The 17,266-nt window shown below is 43.5% G+C and overlaps 1 protein-coding gene across 1 annotated transcript; it reads left to right on the plus strand.

Moving 5' to 3' along the window:
• Positions 1–1,963: 1,963 nt before the first annotated feature.
• CD83 (CD83 molecule) lies at positions 1,964–16,294 on the plus strand. The gene is made up of 5 exons (XM_010127184.2): positions 1,964–2,033; positions 2,162–2,292; positions 12,257–12,473; positions 12,586–12,689; positions 14,504–16,294. Exons 1-5 carry the CDS (start codon positions 1,991–1,993, stop codon positions 14,639–14,641), a joined length of 633 nt encoding a protein of 210 aa, XP_010125486.2. The 5' UTR covers positions 1,964–1,990; the 3' UTR covers positions 14,642–16,294.
• Positions 16,295–17,266: the final 972 nt, after the last annotated feature.

Raw genomic sequence — 17,266 nt, forward strand, 5'->3', positions numbered from 1 at the left:
CATTTCCCAGATTAAACTGAAGCCTGACCCTTTAAGCTTACCTTCAGTGTGTGTGACCTCAGCCCTAGGCATGCCGCAGCCCCTCCAGACTGCATCTGGTCAGGCCATTTTGGGAAAGATGACTGTGGGCTGATCCACAGCAGGGGCAGGAGCTTACTGTGGTTTGTTCACTGGGGATTTCCCCACAGTGAAAAGGGAGGTAAAGAAGGTTTTTGCCTCTGGATTGGTTTATGAAGGGTAAATATGTAGCTCTGCAGGACTCGAAGAAAGAGGCTCTTGGGTGAAAGCTGAGTGCCCTTCTTGGAGGTGGGCTTGACGTGTGACTGACTCATGGGGGCAGGAGAGCCATCATTTTAGTGAAGAACAGATGTGAAATATATTAACTGGAGCCCTCTTCTCTCCAAGATTTCCTACAGCAACACTTCCCCCCTGCCCCCTGCCCCAGCTTACTTCTATCTTTTCAAGGACTCTATTATTTCACAAAAGAGAAAGAAGTGAGAGTTCAGGATTTGTTCTCCCTCTAGAGAGATACCCTGAGACTGACATTTTACTTGTACTCAGTAACGGACTGAGGTCCTTGAAACTGGAAAACATTAAGAGAAAAATAAAGCTCATAGCCTGTCATATTTACCATGCCAACCAATGAAGATAGAAGCAAAAAGCTTTAAAAATATATAGGCTATTTTAACAGCGAGGCCACCGGTGAAGTTGCTGTCTGACTTCCTTCACAGAACAGATTGGAGTTTCTGAAAGTGTTACTCACCCACGGTGTTTACTCATCTGAGTTGGACTTTTGCATGCTGAGGACTTGTCAAACTGGCTCACACAGCTTTCTAGAGGTGATTTGGCTTTAGGGTTCCCAGCCTGATGTGGCTTCCAGGAACCTGCTTTTCAAAATGGACTAACCATATACTCTTCACACATCAAAACTCAGAAAATTCCCTCCTAAATGGCTTCTCTCCATCATGATCTCAGTAGCCTAAATAAAGCAGCCAGAACTGTTTTCCAAAAATAACATGTCAGCAACTTTCAGAGTTTCATGATTTGTAAATGCTTCTGTGATCAACCTTAGACTTCCTCAAAAATTCTCCAGGGGGTAATGGCTCTCACAGCTCCCAAGGAAAGGATTTTTTTTTCTTTTGTTTCATTTTCAGATATCTAGAGGGGATGTCCAAATCATTCATCTTCTGGGAGATGCCTCGATTATTTTTTCATGAGGAAATTTTCCAGCATATAATTTGTTAGAATTATGTCACTCTAGCTGCCCCTGCTGCTCTTGCAAATTACAGAATACACTAGGAAGAGATGCTGCTGCTGCATCATGAGTGCCTACGTGGGGAGTTACACATGTAACACTGCAGTGTTACTACAGCACTGCAACACTACAGCAATACAGTTTGTATTGCTCAGCCATGCTGTAAGTTCCTGCGTAGCCCTTAGACCCGAGTCACAGTGTCCTTGTGGTGTAACGACCAGAGGGGTTAAATGTGGTTTTAGAAGTGCCACTGCATGTGGCCAGCCTTTGCACAGGCACTGTCACGTTAGAGCTGCAGAGAGAAGGTCGAGAGGGGATTTTGGGAGGCTGACAAACCCTTTCCCTTGCCATTTTGTCACTCAAGAGAGAGATTCTTTCAGAGATTTTGATGCTCTTCACGCTGACCCACAGTGCCCCATGATCAAGCTTATTTCTTTTCAGATCAACACAGAGGGGAAAAAAAAAACCCGAAGAAAATAAGGGAGGTGAGGTGCTACCAGCGCAAGCAGTTGCAGAAATGGGAGTGACCTAACAGACCGCATGGGAGGAGCACTGGCTCCTACACGTAGGGATTTTCCCTGTGACGGGGACCTTCAAGATAGATCATCGGGGGGATTCCCCAGTCTGCCTCCAGAAATATCACTCTAGAAGCAGTAGCAGTTTCACTCTGCTCTCACCATCTGTCCTGCAAAGAGGCACACCATTGTTGCTCTGTGATTTGAAGCAGCAAAAGCCATGTCTTCGGTTGTCTACACTCTGCTCATCATCCTGTTCAATGGTAAGTGTGGAGCCTTGCCTTTTTCATTCTGGTTCTTCACGTTTATTTTGTGGGGACGTGTTTTGGGAAGATGGGAGAGGTTACTGAGGCAATCTCTTCTAAAGGTGTTGTGTACCTGTGCTTTGCAGTTTGGTGCTTAGTCCATGGGGCTTCTGTAGCAGTCCCAGATGTTGCTGTGAGATGTGCTGAAGAAGCACTGCTGCCCTGTAAAGTTCTCCAGGACTCCTCAATCACCTACCAGACAGCATCTTGGTATAAAGTAAGAAAAAAGCCTAAGTTACTTGAGCAATCTGCTTTGCTTTCCTACCTGATACTGGCTTGTCTTGTACGAAATGGCTTATTTTATGAAGAGGCATCCTTCTGTCAGTGCAGCAGAAATAAGGCAGCAATGAAAGTGTATGAGCTGATTGTGGAGAACACGTGTTTTCCATGTCATTGTAAACAGACTATTTGAGAGTGATCCCTGAATTGCTCTTGGCCTGCTTTTCTGTCTAACTATTGCTGACTGCCAGGGATCAGAATTCAGGTGATGCCACATGTACAGCCTGCCAAATACTACTCCAAAGAGGAGTCTTTCCAGTATTTTTCTTCAGAGCAAAAAATTGTATTTAAATCTTGCAACATCAATGATGTTGTCCCTTGGTTAATCTTCCCTCAAACAGGAGTTGATTTTTTTTCTTTGAAACAGAAGAACTAAACAAATACTTGCTGTTCCTTAGGAAGATTTGGCTAGTGGTGGTGTGTATAAGGACAGGGTATGCAGAAGGCGGATGGAGAACTAGAAAGTCTGAGTTATCTCTTTGCAGTCACAAAGTAAAAGCCACATCTTTACTGCCCTGATTCAGAATTCCTATCTACAAAGCAGGAGAGCCCTGCTGACCATCTGTTTGCAGGACGGGCTAGAAGGATCAATCAGCTAATGAGCAGAAAACTCCTGCTCAACACTTTTAAGATTAAATTTCTCCTAGAAAGAGAGGCAGAGTTGCCTAGTGATTGAAGAAGTGGCTGTTGAATTGCTGTATGGCGCGATGTATTTGCATCTCAGTGCATAGATCCAGTTTATGGTGTAAAGCCAAATTAACAGGAAAAAAAAGAAGGTTTTGTTCTCCCCCATTCCCCACTCCCAGCCATGCACTCCTGCCACTTATCATGGGCCAGTCCTGGTGGTCCTCTGGTTGCCTGTTAAGTCAACTCTCTGTTGCAATAGTGAAAAATCAATCTGTGAATAAAGATTTTTGTGGGTTACGGAGTTGAATTACTTTCCCATGTGATGGGAGAGAGTGTAAGGGAAAGGAGAAAAAAATCCTATTTTTGGTGGGCAAAAATGGTTAATTCATCTCTGTGAGAATGTAAAGCCACAGCCTTGGCTTCTACAGCATTTTGGTCAGATATAGTTCTAAAATTATTCCTTACAGTAAACCAACAAACGGTGTTATTAGACAGGGCTTCTATGGTTGAAACTTGCAATGCATCTGAGTTTCAGTGCTGGTATAACAATGAGCACCTGCCTACTGACTAGATGACAACTGCAACCAAAAGTACCTAACTCTGAAAGAGCTATTTTGAACATCTGGCTACTAGCCCATCAGCAAGTGCAGCATCTATAGTCTCCTTCTTTTTCCAAAATACTGAACTAAGCACGGGTGGGAGACAGAGGAGAGAATAATGCATTTGTTTGAACATTATTATGGGAGCTGGAAGAGGTGTCAACTTATTCTTTTTTTTTTTGCTTTCTGCTTGAAAAACTGTGTAAGGACATGTATTTTCCATACAGATACATGCTAATTATTTAAGGCCCCATGTTTCCCACAGAGTCTAGGGCAGGGAGCTAATTGCAGGCAAACCATGCAGTCTGGTGGACCTGGAGGACTTGAGCAGAAGTGGTAAGGGGTAGAGGAGGAATAAGCAGAGAGGTTGACTAGATCCCTGAAAATTCTCCCCCAAACAAGTGCTGAAAGTTGACAAAAAAGAAAACAGTTTCAGAAGGCTGACATGTGGGGGATTCTCCAGAAGTATGTCCTTCTGAGTTCAGTGGCAGCTGGGAGGGCCAGCCAGCAAACCAGAGCCAAAAGCCATTGTCCTAATGAAAAAAGTGTAAGGAAACCCTGTAGACCTCATTCTGTGCTGTCCCATAGCTCTTTACAGTTCCACCTGGGCACAGAACACCTGCCAGTGCAGGGCAGGGTGATATTTGATGATGCCTTTTCTGTGTGCCCCTTCCTCAGCTGCTCTCGCTAGTGCTGCTTCCCTTTGCAGCAGTCAGGCTGTTGCAGTCCAGACTGCCACTGCACGTCCCCTGCCCTGTCCCGCCAATCTCCTCTCACTCCGTGGTCTCCTCGCTCTTCCCGCTTCATCCGTTTCACTCAGGAAAAGGCTGTTTTTCCTGTGCCCAGCATGACAGCACCACATTTTTTTTTTTTCTCTGCTAGCACTGCCAAAACTACAAGAAGAAACCAAATCTAGCTGCCTTCAGCTCTTGCCACTATCCTAAGGTGCTGATGGCACCAGCCATGGTACTGCAGTCTTCTGGTTACTCATCCCGGTAGAGAGGTGGGAAGTGGGGACAGGCAGTTCACGCCACTCTTGGTGATGCTAGCCCAAGCCACAGTTGCAGCCATATTAGGAAAAGCACAGCACCAAAGCCTGATCCTCGGCAGGAAAAAGTAATTTAGGCTCCGTGTTATATTACTTCTACTTGAGGGGCTAGCTAAATAGGCAGCAGCTTGAAGTCCTCTTCTCTCTTCTCCTCTCCTCTCCCCTGCAACATTGCAAAAGAAGGGGTGGGGGAATGTGGGGGGCATGAGTGGGCTACCCAACATAAAGAGTTAATTTGTTATTTAAAAAACACCTACTGAAGGATTAATCAATAAATGCTACGTATACCCCCAAAGGGTTAATTAAAAGGCAATTCCAACAAATGGTATGAAATTTCAGACTGTAAAGTTCAAGCAGCTGTTAAGGCGAAATCTTTTCTATGAGGTCGCTTTGAACTGTGCAGTAAATGCAAGCAATTAACCTTTGCTTCTACTGCTTTAAAAAAATGATGGCAACGACGATGTTATGGTGCTGCACATGCAGCTGTTTGTGCAGGGTGAACGCTCCACGAACAAACCCCTCCTTCCTGCTGGCACCTCTGCATGCTCTGACCAATTAAGGGGCACTTTTACATAGTTTGTTACGATCTGCTTAAAATAGGAAAGATACTGCTTAAAAGTACTTGCTTTTTCAGTTCTATATGGAGAAATAATTGTTTAAAGAAGTTAACATTCTGGTGTCAAAATCCAAGTGGATGTAAAAAGGAAGGATTGCATTCAACAGTTCCTTCACTTTTCCTAATGTCTGATACTGCAAAAAGATGTGCATGTGTTCAACATGTCGTGCGCCCAGTATCCTTGGAGGTAATTAGATTCATAGAATAGTTAGAGTTGGAAGGGACATTTAAAGGCCATCTAGTCCAACTCCCCTGCAAGGAGCAGGGACATCTCCAACTGGATCAGGTTGCTCAGAGCCTCATTCAACCTGGCCTTGAATGTTTCCAGGGATGGGGCACCAACCACCTCTCTGGGCAACCTGTAAATGATGATACACTTTAAGTGTGGTTCATTTTTAGGACTGCTGGGCAACCTACATGCTATAAAACTGTATATGAGCAGTGTGGAAGTTTGCAAACTGAGAACTGAAAATTCGACCATATTTGCATAAGCATCGAGGCACTGGGAATTATATGTGGAAATACTGGTTTGAATCTCTACAGCCCACCTATGAAACAAGAATCTGGATAATGAAACTTTACTTACCTTTCTGCTTCATAGGGCTATTGAAAACTGAACAGTTTCTCTTTGTGTAGCACATTGAAAATAAGAACCACTTCATAAAACCTCATAATTATCACTTTGTATCCAGTTAGAAAACCAAGTTTAAACACACAGAAATGAAGTCCCAGTGGATATTTCACTATTTGCTGTTCATGTGATAGCCAGAAAAGTCTTAATCTAAAACAAATCTTGAGGAAGAGGAAAGAAGACTGTACTTCAGTGGAGAGAAGTCTGTTAACTTTATGCCACTTCCCTGAAAAATATAAAATTGTGGCAGAATTAGAGGGGGAAATAATTACAAAATAAGAATAAACCTCATAGACATTTAATATTAATTGCACCTTCCTTCAAAGGAAATTACTTTTGTTAAATGTACATAGCTATTAGCTACCAGCATAGGTAAATAGTTGCTAAATTATTTCAGCCTGATTTTTAACATACCCAAAGAAACAGTCAAATGCTCCTCAGACATCTATTCAGCTCCAAGTAGCTCCAACACATTGATGATCTAGACAGGAAGGGAGCACTGGAAATTATTTCATGACCAAAACAATTCTTTTGCCTGACATGAGCTACTGCTGGATGCCCTTAGCTAAAAACAGAAAAAACAAACCAAACAATAAAGAGGCTGTGTGACTGAGTCAGAGGGCTTTTCCAGCTGGCTCATGTGTCACACGCAGTTCCTTTGCTGTTGGTTTGGCATTGGGTTTTGGTTTTTCTTTTTTTTCTCTTTTTTTTTTTTTTTTTTTTTCTCCCTGTTAAAGCACAGTCAGAGTTCACTCACATGTGCCCACAATTTATGTCTCTTTTTTTTTTTTTTCGAATTTAACATTGGTATCTCTACATGACACTGTATAAGAACTATATGGATGTACCTTCAGTGCTAATCAAAAGTGAAAGTGCTTTTGTGCTGAAAAATACATTTATTAAGCAATTTCAGCTCAGTTGTGATTCATTATATGTTGGCTATTGGGCACTGCCAGAATTCTAGATATTTTGCTTCAGAAAATAAATTCCTTCTGGCTGTATATAGTTTTTAGATCTCTTTAGCAGTCAGAAATTTCAACTTGGCCATTATGCCTGGTATAATTTTAAACAAAACCATTTTTACAATCATCCCACCCTCAGAAGAAAATAAATTAATACATTCCACTTTTAAACTGACATCAGTTTTGGACCTGAACCATTTTGTTTGATATAAAAATTTGCTTTTGTGGGAAAAGTGGATTATACTGGCACTTTGATTTACCTAGGAGCCAACGTACCACGTTAGTCTGGGAAAGGTTCAATAAGAAGAGGTATTTGATGACAGCAGAGAACACAAGTAAACTTAACAACTGCTTGCTTTCACATGTACATGATAAAATTAAGTTTTAATTGATTAGTTGGGTGTAAGTACTACAGCATTTGTGAACTGTCTTTTTTTTAGTGTCACTATCATGTAATGCTGTAGCAGTTTTCGAAACTGCAGCTAAAACCCAGCCAGCTAGGACCCATAGAAGTGTTCCTCCTCCTTTTTTCCACCTTGTTTTTAGTTATCTGAAAAAGAAATATTTGCTGAAGAGCACTTAAATGTTAGAGGTCTAATTATTCTACCTACTCTACCTATTTATCATAATTCATCCAGTCAGAGAATAGAAATGTATCAGTTCAGGTGGATCAGGTTGCTCAGAGCCCCTTCCAACCTGGCCTTGAATGTTTCCAGGCATGGGGCATCCATCACCTCTCTGGGCAACCTGTTCCAGTGTTCCACCACCCTCATTATAAAAAATTTATTCCTTATATCCGGTCTGAATCTACCTTCTTCTATTTTAAAACCATTTCCCCTTGTCCTGTCACAACAGGCCCCGCTGAAGAGTTTGTCCCCATCTTTCTTATAAGCCCCCTTTAGATACTGGAAGATCACTATAAGGTCTCTCTGGAGCCTCCTCTTCTCCAGGCTGAACAGCCCCAACTCTCTCAGCCTGTCCTCACAGGAGAGGTGCTCCAGCCCTCTGATCATCTTTGTGGCCCTCTGGACTCGCTCAAACAGATCCACATCCTTCTTATGTTGGGACCTCCAGAGCTGGATGCAGTACTGCAGGTGGGCTCTCACAAGAGCAGAGTAGAGGGGCAGGATCACCTCAGCCTGCTGGAGATGCTCTGCCTACTGAAGCCCACGAGGCTGTTGGCCACCTTTACCACAAGCGCTCATCACTGGCTCATGGTCAACTTGGTGTCCATCAGGGCCTCTTCTGAAAAGCTGCTTTCCAGCTGGTCAGCCCCAGCCTGTCTTGGTGCATGGGGCTGTTCCTCCCCAGGGGCAGGACTTGGCATTTCCGTCTGCTGAACTTCATGAGGTTCCTGTCAGCCCACGTCCCCAGCCTGTCAAGGTCCCTCTGTATGGCAGCACGACCCTCTGGCCTATCAGCCACTCCTCCCAGCTTCGTATCATCTGCAAACTTGCTGAGCATGTGCTCTGTCCCAATGTCCAGGTTGTTAATGAAGATGTTGGACAGTATCAGCCCCTGGGGACAGCATTTCCTCTCATTGCTGTGGAGGTGATGGAAAACAACAGACTTAGCCCCCCAGCTGATTTCTGAAAAAGCCTGTCACAGACATTGCCACTGGCCAATGTGTATGTGACAATAAACATAAACTCACATTTGTTTTGTTGTTTAATTTTCTTAATGGGCAGTTTTATGCAGATAGGTGGAATGATGGTGCCAGCCTGCAGATCCCCATTTCCCAGAAAAATTATTGCTTCAGTAACCCCCAGCAGCCAGTGTGGCAACGAGACCCTTTTTATGCAAATAGATTCAGTAGCATTTTTACTGATCTCAGCATGAGTAATGATTTGAATTTTGTTGAAGCCACTAATAGCAGACATGGGAGCAGGGAAAGACCAGCTCCCTTTCCTCCTTCCTTTGGAGGCGGCGAGCACGGGGAGCCGGCGTGCAGCAGCTTGCTCGCCAGTGAGGTTAAAAGGAAATGAAACGCAAAGGAAATGTGGGTGGAAAATATTTTGTCACCGATTAAAAAAGAAGATGCTCCCTATGTAAGTGCATTGCCGCCACCAACAGTGCTCGCTCAGATCCCTCTAAGCTGGTGTGGAATTAATTAGGTAAAACCCCCTAGCATTTACCTTGGGCTGTGGTGTCACCTGGAGGAGACTTGGCATGAATTAGCACTGGATTATCATAGGAGCTTGAGCTGTGAAATGATCTGTCTAGCGAGAGTCTGCCAAGCAATTCACAGGAGGTGGCAAACAGAGCGGCATTTTCATAATTTTAATTAGATTTGGGGGGAAAGGAGGTTAGCTTGAACAGAGCACGAGGCAGAATGATGATCTTATTGAACACCTCATGGACTTCCTTTTACACGGCTGGGATACAGGGACACATACTGCAAATTTGGTCAAATAGTTCCTCGCTGCTTAAAAGAAAACAGGAGATAAGATTTCAGTGGAAAAAGGCTTGGTTCAGGCATCGGAGAAAGGGCTGCTGTGACCTCTGAGCAGGGATGGATTCGCTGCGTGTAGAGGCTGGAAAAATGCCACCAGATGTCTCTGTAGCCTAAAAAATGTGAAGGGAGGCTGCTGGGGACACCGCCACCTCCAGGGGCTGTCTTCCCCACCTTTGCTGTTCAGTACAGGGGGGATCTAATGGAGAAGGAAAGGCAGGCAAACCCCAAATTGAACAGACATGTGTGACCGTTCCTCCTCCTCCCCAGGTGCAAAGGTTTGCCACCCCCATCCAGACCACCACTGGTTTGCTGAAGAGCACTTAAATGTTGGAGGCATAATTATTCTATTTATTCTACCTATTTCTTGTAATTCATCCAGTCTGAGAATAGAAATGTGTCCTTCACTCCCAAGTGAGGGAGCCAGATTAGGGCGAAAAGTACCTTTTTCTCCTGTTTTGGGGAAAGGCTGTTGGTGCAGCTTCACGGACAGTGCTTTGCCTTAGGCAGAACAGGTCGGTGCGAGGCTGCAAGGCAAAGTTCTGACTTGCTTGTCCCCAGGGTCACTATCACTTGGGATGGCAATGGAGCACCTTGAAAAGCTTTGGAACGAATAAGCAATCCTGTCCCTCGACGCCCCATAAAGTAGGAGAGTTAAATCATTTAACAAAAATCTCACTGGGAGTAAGTGCGTGGTCCGGCATAGGATACATGGGCATAATTTACTTCTCTCTTAAATTAGCAGTGGTGATTACAATTGCATACAGAAAGATCAAAGTGCTTTCTGATTCCCAGGTCTCAGCCACAAGAATCACAGCACCATTTACCACCCAAGACAGCAGTTATTTATGCTACCAGTTAATTTAAAAAAAAAAAGAAAAAAAAACAAAACTAATTTTCTGATTGAACCTCAGACCTCCTGTCTGCAGTTTAGGGCAATGCGAAGGGCAGCCAGGCTGGTTCTCTCTATTGCTCTGTGGGCAGTTTTAAATTTCACTGAGGAAGGGGGTGGCAAGGGAAGGGAGAGTGGCAAAAATTAGATCTGAGGGAGGTCAACTCTATCCACTTAACTGCGATTGACCCAGTTGTAACCAGAGCTGAGCCCAGCCTGGGTATTGGAATTCCTGTGGCCACATCACTCTGACAATGTGCAGGGCCCGAAAATATCTAAATCCCTGCAGCACAGTGAAGTCCCTACAGCCTGAAAGCCAGCATAGATGCTGCTTGTCTCATAGCTGCTTGCGGCTGAGCGTAATAAGAGAAGCTGGAGTAAATTTACTGGGGGATTAAGAGGAAGAAGGTACTTTCTTCCCTGTTGCTGGGTAAAGTGTGGAAAGCACCAGGGAATTACTGCTCTGTGTTTCAGTTGAAGCACTAAAAAAACCCCCAAACCTTTCTGAGAAAGGATCTTTAAAATTATGAAAATCTTGTGCTTTAGTCTGATTCCCCAGTTCCTGAAAAGTTCCCCCACTGGCCGCTTGTTTTACACCGTTTTGGGACTGCAAAAGTAGCAAAGTATGAAGGAGCATCAGGCTGATATTTCTCTCCAGACTGAGTACGCTTTCCTCATGCAAATACATGAAAGGGAAACCAGATACTCCTAGCCTCAGTATGAGAAAATGGTGTTAATTTTAGTAACTTACAGGGTAACTGTTATACCCTGGTGCAGTAGCTATACTGATAGAAAGTAAGCACCAACATGCAACTCAAAAATGTGTCTATTAAAATGAAATAATAATAATAAAAGAGCCTTGGCTTGCATTAGTGATAGGTTTGGCTGAAAAGCTGAGCCTTGGACTGTAGGAGCTGGCTCTGCCTCTGCTGCTCCGCAGAAGGACTGAATTCATTACTCAGGAAACCTTCACGGAGGGCACGCTGCCTTGAATACTGGGGAGCAGCGTTGATGAATAAGAACGGACACAGGCTAATTCAAACCCTTCTCCCATCTTTCAAATCAAGTTAGTGATTTCTCTCTTCTTTGTGGTTCCCAGCCAATTGTCATTTTCAGTGCATCCCATTGCCCCGCAGTACAAACTGTTCTGGGAATACACTTCATTCCTCCAGCAGCCTCTCAGCAATGCCAAGGAATGTAGCTCTTCTGGTTATAATTAAGAAATTCAACACACAACTGCTCCCCAAGTGCACCAGAACCTGCTTGTGACCTTCACGCAACTGAATCTGAAGGAGTTGAAGCAATTTTTTGTTCTTCGGTTCCAATAAAGAGCAGAGAGGAGGGGAGGGAGGGGAGGGGGGGGAACCCCTATTCCTCCAGAGAGGCACGGTGGTTCCAAGGGTCAGCTGTACAGAACCTGGCACAGGGAAGTGCAAGTTTCCAGGGCTGTGTTCCCATGAGGAGCTCTGGGCTGCGGAGTCACTGGGAGGATGCCAGCCAGTGGCTGGCAGAGCCGGCGCGCTGCGGCATGCCTGCCAGGCAGGCAGGTTTCATTCCCAATACCGCACGGCAGGAAAGCGTGCTGGCAGAGCGAGCACAGGCTGCGGTGGAGCTTACCTGCCCACTGCCAGGCTTGCCTGGGGACCTCTGGTACCCCGGAGCCACCGCTAAGCAGCTGGCTAGGCCTGCCTCTCACTGCCTCAGCTCCATCCCCATGGGCTGCCTCTCTCGCTGTCTGAACTCTTTTGGGGCCTCTGCGTAGACTCTTTGAGAGCAAGCTCTACTGCTGCCTTTTATCATGTTACATCTCTACTGGGATTGTGCCCAGGTGAGGCAGATTAAGAAGCTATTACAGAATAGCTCTATAGTGTCTATTTATAAATATAATGTCTATTTAAGAAAAAAAGCAAATACTTTTTTGAGCATGAACGTATTAGACGCTATTGAGGTTCCCCTTCCCCTGCCTCTCTTCAGCCTCTGCATTTTGAGCCATAAGCCAGCTTTAAAACTCTCTTTCCCATAAAACTCAAGATGACATTGTTGCCCAAGATGCGAAATATATTTGTGTTTTCCAGATGGCTGGCAGTGGCGAAGGAATAGCATGGAAAATCCTTGATGTGGAATCTCACTATCCAAAAGAACTTGGGGGGTCCCTGGAGGTCTCCAATGACACCTTCTTTTCACTGAGGATCAGAAACGCGACCAGCCGAAACAGTGGGACATATAAGTGCACTTTGGGGGAGCAGAGTGGAGATCGCAATCTGAGCGGCACAGTCACATTACAAGTAACAGGTACAATAGAGACCTCTTGACTGTCCCATGCTCCACGTGACGTTTCATGAAGGCAACAGCTTAAAAACACTTTACAAACACCAAACAAGTAACACTTTCCTTTACATTTTAGGTTGCCCAGGAATAGAAGACGAAAAATTAAAAAAATACAAAGCTGAGCTTTTCATGCTAACTTGCCTTGGGATTTTTTACTTGCTGCTCATCTTTTTCACCTGTGTAAGTAATTCCCTTTCTCAAAAACAGACCAACCAAAACCAACACCACAACCCCCCCCCCCATAATTTTCTCTGCTAGCACCACCTTAACAAACCTGCCCGGAAGTTGATGTTCCTATTTAATTTGTGACCGAATCCTTTAAATACTCATCTAATATTTTCAAAGCCAGAGGAAACTCAGGTGCACGAGGAACACAGGACAGAGTCCTGAAGAGATAAAAAATTTCACTGCACCCTAATCTAGCTCAAAATGGACAGGTGTTTTCCTGCACCCTACTGCCTATTTCTGCTTCCAGTTACTATGAGCGCAAGCTGGTCTTCAGTTTAAGGGCACATCAACAGCTCTTCTGGTTTGGTATTTGAGAGCAGTGTTTGCCTGAGATAGAGGGACGAGCCCTTGGGATCCCTTCCTCACCTAGGGCATTGCTTTGTGTGGCAGTGTGACGGACAAGTTCAAGTCCACCTATTTTTTGCCTCTGTTTCCACACCTGTAAATTGGTGACAATCCCATTTCAGGTGGGCATTTTTGTGAAGCTCCATCTTTCTTTTTAGATAGATATTTTAAGATCCTTAGAAAAGAACCCGCTTGGGGTTTTATCTGTACCTTTGATGCTGGCTGGTAGTTCTGGTAAAGGTGGGGAGAGGACGTATTTGGGAAGGTCACTTCACAGAAGCAAAACTGTGCTTTGTCTGCGGTAGCGGTGAGGTCAGCACCTCGTGCAGAGGTCTGTGCCTCCCAGCTTAGAGGCAGCATGAGCCTTTGGTGTTGGTACAGTGCAACACCAGCTGCATTTCTAATTAAAACCAAAACAAAACCAACCCCAGCATTTTGGGAGATGGGATTTAACTTTTGCTGCCTATTTCATATTTGCCTTCTTGTTTTGTTCTTCAGCAAATGAATCATAACTGTTGATTGGAGAATATCTAATTAGCTGCAGCTAAATGTAGCTTTTCATGTACCTTCAGGGAGCAATTAAATTTATGCCTGTCTCTTTTTTAGATTGACAATGCTGCCAGTAATTTGTGCTGTTCAGACTAAAGTTTGACAAGACAAATCTTGTAGGAATTTGTTAGGATGAAAGTATGAAAGCAAGGATATCACTCAGAGAAGACAGATGCCCCTGTTCTGCTCAGTGTCCTGAAAGAATTTCAGATTGCTAAAGAAACCTCTCCTTCCCACACGTGAAAAAAAGTCCCAGTTTTAGTGGTGCAGTTAAAAAATTGCAGAGCCATGTAGTGAAGATAACCACTCTGGTGTAATTATGTGTATCTTACTCTTGGGTGAGGTCCAGTCTCAGATATCAACCTAGCTTTCATCAAAGTTTAATATTGCCCTGATCTCACAAGTGAGCTTCATTGTTTAAAATACCTGTTAAGTTCTTACAGGTTGCCTTGTTCTCTCCTTTAGTGGAGATTGTGCCTAATCTCCACTAAACTCAACAGCAACATTAAGCTTAAGACTGGTGTCAGGACTGGGTCTTTACTTTGACAACTTAATGAAAATATTTTGAGCACTGACCTGTATTGAAGGCAGGTGGAAACACACTTGCAAGAGCTTGATGCAAGACCTGTTCATATGAAACCTTGAAATAAATATAAATTTCCTTTTGTGACTAAGGGTTTTGTCCTACAAAGCTCCTTGACTGAGCAAGAAACAGCAGCTTTTCTTTGCACTGAGTCCTTGTTTGACAAACAAATAGAAAAAGTGTAATGTATGGTTAGCAAGGAGAAAAAGCAACACTTTCAAACGTTTTTAAAAAATGCCCTTCATAGGAACCCTCAGTTTTAACCCTTCCTTTCTGTTTTCTGTTTTAGACATGTCTAAGAAAAGAGAGTATGTCTCCCAATCATCAAAAAAATAAACCAGATACAAAACACATGCTCACCCTCATCAATGTACATGAAATGACAACTTTCCAGGATTTAAACAGCGACAGCACTTGCAAAAATTGACTTACTTCAAGTTCTATCTAAGTTGACGACGATGGCGCTGTGGGCTCATCAGTAAACATGACACGAGCTGGATGGCTGAGTGTTACGGAGAGGAAATAAATGATAACATATGGCCTCTTCAGAACAGTCTGAAAGTAAAGGCAACCTGTCAGTGATCTGCTTGCACTGGACAAGCCTTTGAAAAGCACTGTCATGCACTACAGTAACTTTTGAGAGTTAGGCGGCTAAGAAATACCATTGCAGCAACACAACAGTGTTATGATGCTGTTATGAAGTTGGTATCAACTTTATTTCACTCTGCTGTGCAGCCCTCCTGTTCTGAGCAAGAACACTCCTGTGATATGAAGACCAGGTTGTAAGGAGGCCATGGCATCACAAAGCTGGGTAATTAAGTCCTTCACTGAACTAATAGCTCTCGTCCTTCAAAAGCAAACACAACAGGTGCTGCAGTATGAGAAGCTAAGTGTGCGAGACTGTCTCTGCTCCGAGCTTGATTCTGGATGGAATTCTTTTACTGCAAATGGGATGTAACTTATCATGTGATGGTCAAGTAAGCTGGAGAGGTAACTTCATGCTCTTGTCCTGGGTGGATCAAATCAACATTCACTTTTAAATCTCAAAGTGAAAGGCAGCCTGAAATGTAAGAAGGGAGGAAATATTCTGGAAGTCGTTTTGAACCGAGAGGAAATTTTTGTCTCTGCAAGAGATGCAGGGACACATTTCCCAGGGGCATTTCTACATGGGGCAGTCCATAGGAAGCTTCAATGAGACTGTTAACCTCAAAGCAACAAAAATAGGAATGAAGCAGCCAGTAATATTAAGAACATGTAAAGATGACTTGTTTTGTGGTTTATAAAACATGAAGCCAAATGTGAGTGACACCTATGTCAGCCAAGTTACACGAGTGATAACGAAGCCATGGCTTGGAAGAAATCAAGTGTCCATGTCTTTGGGATGTACTGAATGAGCTGTGAGATATAGGAATGGAAGATGACACATATGAGCACCTGCTTTTGGTGTTAAGAGTGTGTAGTATATATGAAACAAGGACACAAGAAAAGCTGAACTCAGGCGCACAATATAAGGGAGAGAAGACTTGTCCTCTTGGACCAAAGCAAGCAAGAGAGATTCCGGAGTCTGAAATCAAGGAACCTGCCTTATCAGGGTGCTGGTGTGGAAAGAGAAGCAAGAGGAGTCCAGAGTGACTGTGGGTGTTGATGGCACAACATGAGAATTTGAGCCAAAAGATGTGAATTTGCAAGCACTTAAGAACACACTATTTAAAAAAAAAAAAAAAATCCTTCATGAGTTAAACTTTAGGATTTTTAATGCAGTTTGGAATTCCAGGCTATGACACAGCAGGTTTTTCTATAATCCTTTGACTAATTTTGAAGTGCTGATGGGAGGAAAGCACTGTACACCAGTCAGTAGTGCCTCTTTGAGCAGGGTAGATGCCTCCATTGGTGAAGTCCGAGGGGCTCCTGACCAGAAGAATGGTTACAAGGACATGGTAAATTAATGCCACATTTGCTTTTTTTATAATCAATTTTTACATATAAATATGTGTAACATACTTGAAATAAAAATTCTGAGGTAATCTACCATTTGTCTTTGTGTGCTACACATGGCAAATAAACCCAGAAATACTCCATATCAATTGCATTTTATTTTACAACCAACATAATTACATTAAATAATGTAGATGCCTGAGCCAGGCTCTTCTGTTAGAGAGGGCATGTATGTGTGTATAATTGATTAAGCAATGGATAATTTTATGCATTTCTAAGGAATTAAGGTAATTTCAATTTTCCTCAAAACTTCGCTTTGTGTCCGAAGTACAGTCTAAAACATCTGTTCCCTACTGACAGGCAAGTCACCAGGGGAAACACAAGGGTGTTTCAGTCTACCCATGGTCACCTCTAAACATGGGGCACCATCACAGGTGAGCTGTACATTTAGATGGTAGTGATATGAACTGAAGGTGCAAGTGTAATAACTGACCTAGAGTATGTCAAGTTTCTCCATTTGGAAGTTTCTCCATTTTGTCAGAAAGGCTTCATACCTGACAGTCACAGGTTTTTTGTTTATTATTATTATTATTATATTACTTTTTTTTTTCTAGGAGAGAGGACAAAAGGAAGGAAGGGAAAATTCAATTGAAAGGGGTCGATAATTAATCAGCAGCAAAGGCTGAAACACTTTAAAGTTTATTTCTTCAGATGTGTAAACAGGATCAGATCAGATAGGACAGAATGAAAAAGGGACTTTGTGTAAGCAGCTATACCCATTATTTTTTCCCCGTGCCAAACTGTCTGCAATACAGAAGATGGGGCCTGAGGCAACGACAGTGGGAGTCAAAGTTCAGGCTCAGAAGTTTCAGCCTGGTTGATTCTGGGGATTTGCAATAGGCCCAGCTGTGCAGTAAAACTGATCACGTTCAAGGCCACTTAAATGCATTAAAGAGTTTAGAAGGCATAAGCAGTGAGAAAGTCTTATGCCGAGATGCTTGACTGAATCACAGAGCTGGAGAGAAACAGTCAACGTCCTAAAGCGATGAAGGTGCCTGCACATCTGGGATGTAAAAAAACTGTTGTGGCATTGTAGGACAAAAACTAACATTAGCTA

This window comes from Chlamydotis macqueenii, chromosome 2 (genome assembly GCF_036417535.1).
Source record: "Chlamydotis macqueenii isolate bChlMac1 chromosome 2, bChlMac1.mat, whole genome shotgun sequence".
NCBI lineage: Eukaryota > Metazoa > Chordata > Aves > Otidiformes > Otididae > Chlamydotis > Chlamydotis macqueenii.

Excerpts from the sequence above, each read along its gene's own strand:
- CD83 (XM_010127184.2), top strand. The coding sequence starts at position 1,991 with ATGTCTTCGGTTGTCTACACTCTGCTCATCATCCTGTTCAATG. Across the intron at positions 2,034-2,161 it reads GCTCATCATCCTGTTCAATG|TTTGGTGCTTAGTCCATGGG; the intron begins GTAAGTGTGGAG and ends TGTGCTTTGCAG. Across the intron at positions 2,293-12,256 it reads AGACAGCATCTTGGTATAAA|ATGGCTGGCAGTGGCGAAGG; the intron begins GTAAGAAAAAAG and ends TGTGTTTTCCAG.